Source organism: Eimeria necatrix, genomic scaffold, assembly GCF_000499385.1.
Source record: "Eimeria necatrix Houghton genomic scaffold, Enh_scaff443, whole genome shotgun sequence".
Classification (NCBI taxonomy): Eukaryota; Apicomplexa; class Conoidasida; order Eucoccidiorida; family Eimeriidae; genus Eimeria; species Eimeria necatrix.
Genome location: NW_013654807.1, coordinates 5133 through 11879, shown reverse-complemented (window position 1 = coordinate 11879; position 6747 = coordinate 5133). Strand labels below are relative to the sequence as shown.

At 49.9% G+C, this 6747-nt stretch overlaps 1 protein-coding gene across 1 annotated transcript; it reads right to left on the bottom strand.

The window, feature by feature from the left end:
* Positions 1-3167: 3167 nt before the first annotated feature.
* ENH_00054520 (ATP-dependent RNA helicase, putative) lies at positions 3168-6365 on the bottom strand (the record flags this gene model as incomplete). Its single annotated transcript, XM_013583818.1, has 4 exons — positions 3168-4605; positions 4770-4911; positions 5174-5327; positions 5532-6365. The coding sequence occupies 4 exons, from the start codon at positions 6363-6365 to the stop codon at positions 3168-3170; spliced, it is 2568 nt and encodes an 855-aa protein (XP_013439272.1).
* Positions 6366-6747: the final 382 nt, after the last annotated feature.

Below are 6747 nucleotides of genomic sequence, written 5' to 3'. Positions count from 1 at the left end.
ACTCCACTTCAAAGAACTTTAAAAGCAGCGCCCAAAACCCTGCTTTTCGCCGCCCGGGTGTATGTACACCGCGCCAGGCCAGCGGAAAGACGAAAGGCAAACCCTCCTCCCCTCGCCCAGCCCGCCCCAAACCCTAAACCCTAAACCCTAAACCCTAAACCCTAGAGCAGAACTCGAGAGCCGCAGCGAGTTGTTTAAAGCAAGTTTTCAGGTTTGTCTGGGACAGCTCGGGTGTACGTACACCCCAACATATTGTGCAAATAGACTCTTTTCTCTCTAAAGAGTTTAATGACAAAAATATTTTGCAAAATAAAAATGCATTAAATGCATTTCTGAATATTTGAGAAAGCGCACATGCATGCGCCCCTTCGCAAAACCCTCGTTTGGGGTTTCCAGCCAACAGGCCCCAAACCCTAAACCCTAAACCCTAAACCCTAAACCCTCGTTTTGCGCTTTTTCACTTTTTTGATTGCAAACGATCTGTTGGGGGCTCCTTTCTTCGCGATTTTGAACGCTTGCTTCTTCATCCATTTGCTTTTTGCTGCTGCTGCTGCTGCTGCTGCTGCTGCTGCTGCTCCTCTTTTGCCCTTGGGGGCGTTTTTGAGCCGCCGCTGCTCTTCGCGTTTTCTTCCTTTTGCAATCTGCATGCAAAGGAGCTGCTGAGTGGAAATAAATTAAAAAGAAATTAAAGAATTTAAAAACAAAAAGATATTTAAATTTAAAAACAAAAAGAAATTAGAATAAAAACAAAAAGAAATTAAACAAACAAAAGACTGCTTCAGACGCATGCAGCAGCACGCGCTGCTCTTAAATGCAACAGAAAAAGACAAAAAGAAACAAATGCCAAAAAACAAAAAGGAGATAAAAAGAATCCAAAAAGAACAAAAATAAAAAATAAAAAAACAATTGAATAAAGAAACGGAGAGAAACAAAAGGAGACACAAATGAACAAAAAGGAAACGAAAGAACACCGGAAGAAAAGCAAAAGAAGTAAAAGAAAGAAAAAAGAAAAAGAAAAAAAGAAAAAAAAGAAAAGAAAGAAAAGAGAGAAAAAAGAAAAAAATGAAAAAAGAAAATGCATTTTGTCGCTCTTGCCTGCTGCACAGTCTTGAGCTGTCCGTACACCTCAGGGCCCTTCTTTTTGCCTTTTTGCAAATCCGTTTTTGAATTTAAATTTATTTCTTTTTGAATTAATTTCTTTGCAATTCGAGTTTGCTTGTGAGTTAGCGGGGCCCCCTTCTGCAGCGCCTCTTTAATGCCTAAATAAATAAATAAATAATAAATAAATAATAAATAATAAATAAATAAATAAATAAATAAATAATAAATAGATGAATAGATAAATAATGAAGAATGAGGAATTAATTATTAAATGGATCAGACACTCCGTTGAAACAGCAGCAGCAGCAGCAGCAAAGCAGCAGCAGAGCAGCAGCAAAGCAGCAGCAGCAAAGCAGCAGCAGCAAAGCAGCAACAGCAACGCAGTGGCAGCCGCACTGCAGCAACATCTCGGTGGACGAATAGCCCGGGGTCTTTAGATGCTGCTGAGACCCTAAACCCTAAACCCTAAACCCTAAACCCTAAACCCTAAGCCCTTACCTAGGTGTTTGGAATGCAGCGGCAAGAAGCGAATTTTGTTGCTGGGGGTTTCATCAGTTTCTAGAGGCTCTTCTGAACACCAACAAACCCTAAACCCTAAACCCTAAACCCTAAACCCTAAGCCGTGGTTTTCAAACCCTCGACGCGACGCCTTCTGAGGCCTTCAAGGGCCTCGAGTGCGTCCTCTGAATGCCACCAGCCCCCCCCTAAACCCCCCCTAAACCCCAAACCCTAAACCCTAAACCCTAAACCCTAAACCCTAAACCCTAAACCCTAAACCCTAAACCCTGCTGACCTGTGCGGCGGGCGCGGCTGCTGCTGCGCTCCGGGGGGTTTAAATTAGGGTTTTCGATTTCTCCCAGTTTTGGAATTCTCTGTTTTGTTATTTTGGACCACTGGGCGTAGCGAAAGGCGCAGCTGCTGAGGCCCGAAACACGCAAAGCGAGGGTTTAGGGTTTAGGGTTTAGGGTTTAGGGTTTGGGGTTTGGGGTTTGAAGTGCGGCCAGGCAAAGGATGCAATGCAGAGAAAAAAGAAATGAGAGAAACGGAATTCAAAATCTATAAAATTAAATTGAAGGATATTAAAAGAAATTAAAAGAAATTAAAAAAAGACAAAAAGAAATTAAAAGAGAGAAAAAAGAGACGAGAGGGAGAAACAAGAACAAAAAAGACAGAAAGAAAAAGAAAACAAAAGGAGACAAAAAGGAAGAAAAAGAGAGAGATAGAAAAGACAGAAAAGGGAAATAAAGTGGAGAACAAAAGGAGGAAAAAAAGCGGAAAAAAAGAAACAAAAGAATGCAAAAAGAAAAAAGAAAAAAGCAAAAAAGGGTTTGAAACTTGCATTTTTCTTTCTTCTTTTTCTCCTTTTTTCTGTCTCTTTACTGGCAATCCAGAAGCACTGTCAATTCGCATTAAAACATATTTTCTCTTCTTCGGGTCCCACCTGCATGCACACTCCAGGTGTACGTACACTGCATGCAGCTGCGGTGTACGTGCACTGCATGCAGCTGCGGTGTACGTACACCTGAAATCCGCGCCCGGGGTGTACGTACACCTGAACCGCCAATACTTCCATTTCAAATGCAAAAATGGAATTAAATCTCCAGCCTTTTCCACTTTCGAATTTATTTATTTTTTAATTTGCAAAGTTTCCATTTTTTCTAGCTAGCTAGCTAGCTAGCTAGCTAGCTAGCTAGCTAGCTAGCTAGCTAGCTAGTCCATTTTTGCAATTAATTCAAGTCCATTATTGCTGCATAAGTTTCGACTTCTCCGCTTTTTGAAGTTTCCACTTTTTGCACTTGCATGCATTTTTAATTGCATTTTCTTTGCATGCATTTTTAATTCATTTCTTTATTTCCGGATTTAAATTTGTTGAAAACAAAAAAATAAAATCCGAATTTTAAATTCAAATTTTCTTTTTTCAAATTCCCATTTATTCCCCAAAGACACACTCCGGCAGTACAGGCCGCCGCCGCCGCTGCTGCTGCTGCTGCTGCTGCTGCTGCTGCTGCTGCTGCTGCTGCTGCTACTGCTGCTGCTGCTGCTGCTGCTGCTGCTGCTGCTGCTGCTTACTTTCTTTTTTCCTGGTACTTGGCCCGCCTCAAGTCTGCCTCTTCATCTGCATAAGTTGTGTGCTGCTGGTGCTGCAGCTGCAGCATCACATGTTCTCCTTCTGCTTTTGCTTCTGGAGAAACATCAACGAAGACATTGCTGCTGTCTGCTGCTGCTGCTGCTGCTGCTGCTGCTGCTGCTGCTGCTGCTGCAGTTGCTGCTGCTGCTCTCGGGTCCACGCCCATCTCCTTCGCCACTTTCTGCAGCCGCCTTTTGCTGACTCGCCGGCGCTTTGCTGTTGCTGCTGCTGCTGCTGCTTCCAGCGCATGCAGAGCGTTGCACCCGCCATCGCCCTGCTGCTGCTGCTGCTGCTGCTGCTGCTGCTGCGCTTCATCGAGCCCGCTGCTGCTGCTGCTGCTGCTGCTGCTGCTGACGCCAGCCTCTCCCTGCTGCTGCTGCTGCTGCTGCTGCTGCAGCAGCTCCTCGTCGGAGTCGTCAGCCTCTGAGTCTTCGATGGCTCTCCTGTGTCTCCTTTCCTCTGCTGCTGCAGCAGCAGCAACAGCTTCTTTTCCCCTTTGTCTGCTGCTGATGGCTTCTACTGCTGCTGCACTTAAAACGCTGCCTTGGACTCCCACTTTGGGTCTAAAGCGCCTCATGATTTGCAGCAGCTTCACATCCACTTCTTGCTGCTGCTGCTGCTGCTGCTTCTGCAGCAGCTGCTGCAGCGTTTGCTGCTGGGCGGGGGGCAGGCGCTGCAGCTGCTGCTGCAGCGCGAGCTGCTGCTGCTGCTGCTGCTGCTGCAGCAGCGGCAGCAGCTGCTGCTCCGTGAAGGGCCGCGCCGACAGCAGCGAAAGACCCCCCACCTCCTGCAGCAGCTGCTTCGCCCTTTGGCAGCCTTGCTTGCTTGCTGCTGCTCTCGTTTTGAAGTAAAGTTTTTCTGCTGCTGCTGCTGCTCGCTGCAGCGACTGCGCCTCCAAGTCTTGCTGCAGACAAGAAGACACAGCTTCTTGAAACAAGTCCAAGTCAGCAGCAGCACCTAAGGGATAAATTCCAGAAGACACGCGACCCAGGTCTGCTGCTGCTGCTGCTGCTGCTGCTGCTGCTGCTGTGTCGTCTGCGTCTGTTGCTGCTCCGTCGTCTGCTGCTGCTGCTGCTGCTGCAGCACCTGCTGCTGCTGCTGGCGACGCTGCTTCCGCTGCTTCCGCTGCTGCTGCTGCTTCAGCGTCTGCATCAGCATCTGCTGCTGCTGCTGCTGCTGCTGCTGCAGCGCTACCGTCCGCCGCAGCTGCCTCTCCGTCCAGCTCCTCCTCCCGCATCTGCTGCTGCTGCTGCTGCTGCTGCTGCTGCTGCTGCATGCACTGGGCCAAAGGGACAATTCGCCCGCCGACGAAAGTCACGACGTCGAAGGCGAAGGGCAAGTCCTCGGGGGTGGTGATGGAGATGACGCAGCCCTCCCTGGGGACAAAAAGCGAGCAAAGAGCGGCAAAAACGGGAAAATAAAGAGAAAAAGAGAAATAAATGGAAATAAAACAATAAATAAATAATAAATGAAAGAAAAACGAGCGAAAAAGACGCGAAAAAGGCCGCGAAAGAGCCGCGGCGCTGGGGTGTACGCGCACCTCCCGGCGCGCGCAGTGCGGCCCGCGCGGTGTATGTACACCCGAGCAGAAGGTGGAAAGTCGAAATTAATTACAAAAGGAAGTTCAGAAATATCAATTCCTCTTGCAGCCACATCAGTGACAATTAAAAACAAAGAACGGCCTGCAAACCCTCGCACACGCAAACCCTAAACCCTAGCTCCAAACCCTCGCCCGCCGCTGCCTAGGGTTACGGTTTAGGGTTTAGGGTTTAGGGTTTGGGGTTTGGGGTTTAGGGTTTGGGGTTTAGGGTTTTGCGCGCTCGGCGCCCGAGGCTCCCGCCCCTGCGAGGCGCGCGGCCTGCGCCGAACCGCAGGGTTTAGGGTTTAGGGCTTAGGGTTTAGGGTTTAGGGTTTAGGGTTTAGGGTTTAGGGTTTAGGGTTTACGTTTTCGGAAGGCCGCGAGGTTGGCGCTTCTGTCTCTTTGCTCCATCGAGCCGTAAATAATCAAAGGGTTTATTTTGAGGGTTTTGGAAATAATTAATTTCAAAAACTCCGCCTGGTGGCGAGTGTTTACAAACACCAGCGCCTGCTGCTCCCCCTAAACCCTAAACCCTAAACCCTAAACCCTAAACCCTAAACCCTAAACCCTAAACCCTAAACCCTAATGTGTGGGGGCAAACCCTAGCGCATCGAGCAGCGGCAGCAGCTGCGGCGTGGGCGGGCGCAGCAGCAGCAGGGCGTTCGGAGGCCCAGGGTTTAGGGTTTAGGGTTTAGGGTTTAGGGTTTAGGGTTTAGGGTTTACGGCTTGGAGGGCTCGGAGGAGGTAGAGGAGGGCGGGGACTTTGAGGGTTTGGGAGGCGAAGAGGAAGCGGAGGAAAAGGGTTTGGGGGAGGTTTGAGGGTTTGTCGACTTGGACGAAAAAAGGGTTTTGAAGTCCGAAAGAAATAAACTCTAAAAGAGAGTTTGGGAGAGACGCAGACACAAAAACCCCCTGCTGCTTTGCTGCTAGGGCCCCCCACAGCAGCTGCAGCTGGGGCCCCCAGCCGGCCTCCAGCAGCTTATCTGCTTCGACGAGGACTGCAGCAGCAACAGCAGCAAGCTGCAGCAGCTGCTGCTGCAGCAGCTGCAGCAGGCGGCCGGGAGTGCCAAACACTAAATCAGGGTTTCGCGCCAAACCCTCGAACTGCTGCCAGTAAGAAACCCCCCCCACCAACGCGCAAACCCTAATGCTGCTGCAGCGCAGCAGCGCAGCAGCAACTCCGTGGATTTGCTGCACCAGTTCCCGCGTGGGGGCCACCACCAGGGCCCGGGCTCCTGCTGCTGCAGCGTGCTGCTGCAGCTGCTGCAGCAGCGGCAGCAAATAAGCAGCAGTTTTCCCGCTGCCAGTTCGCCCCACTATTATGCAGTCCCGGCCCTGCAGCAGCAAAGGAATTGCTGCCCGCTGCACTGGAGTCGGAACCCTAAACCCTAGCTGCTGCTGCGCTGCTGCTGCTGCTGCTGCTCCCAGCCCCAGCGCAGCAAACGCCGACGCCTTCTTCCGCTTGCTGCTGCAACGGGGGGCCCCCCGGGGGCCCCCGGGGGGCCCCTCGGGGGGCCCCTCGGGGGGGCCCCCCTCCTCCGAGTCGCTGCGCGCCATTTCGGGCTTCAACGAACCCAACAAACCCTTTTGCTGCCTCACAACCCCGCTGCAGCAGCAGCAGCAGCAGCAGCAGCAGCAGCAGCAGCGGCAGGGAACTGGACCGCCCCACAGGGGCGGGCGCGGCGCTGCGGTGTACGTACACCGCAGCAGCAGCAGCAAATAGAAATTAATTTAAAATTATTTAAATTTAATTTTAAATTAAAAAGAAAAATCCGGAGAAGTCCTCAGCCCGAAGAATCGACCGCGGGGCGCCCGCGGGGGGAAATGGAGTTCGAAAAGCCGAAAAATGGAATTAAATAAATCAATTTTGAATTTATTTTGAAATTAATTCGAAATTAATTCAAAATTAATTCATAATTTAAACTTTGTTTCCAAAAAA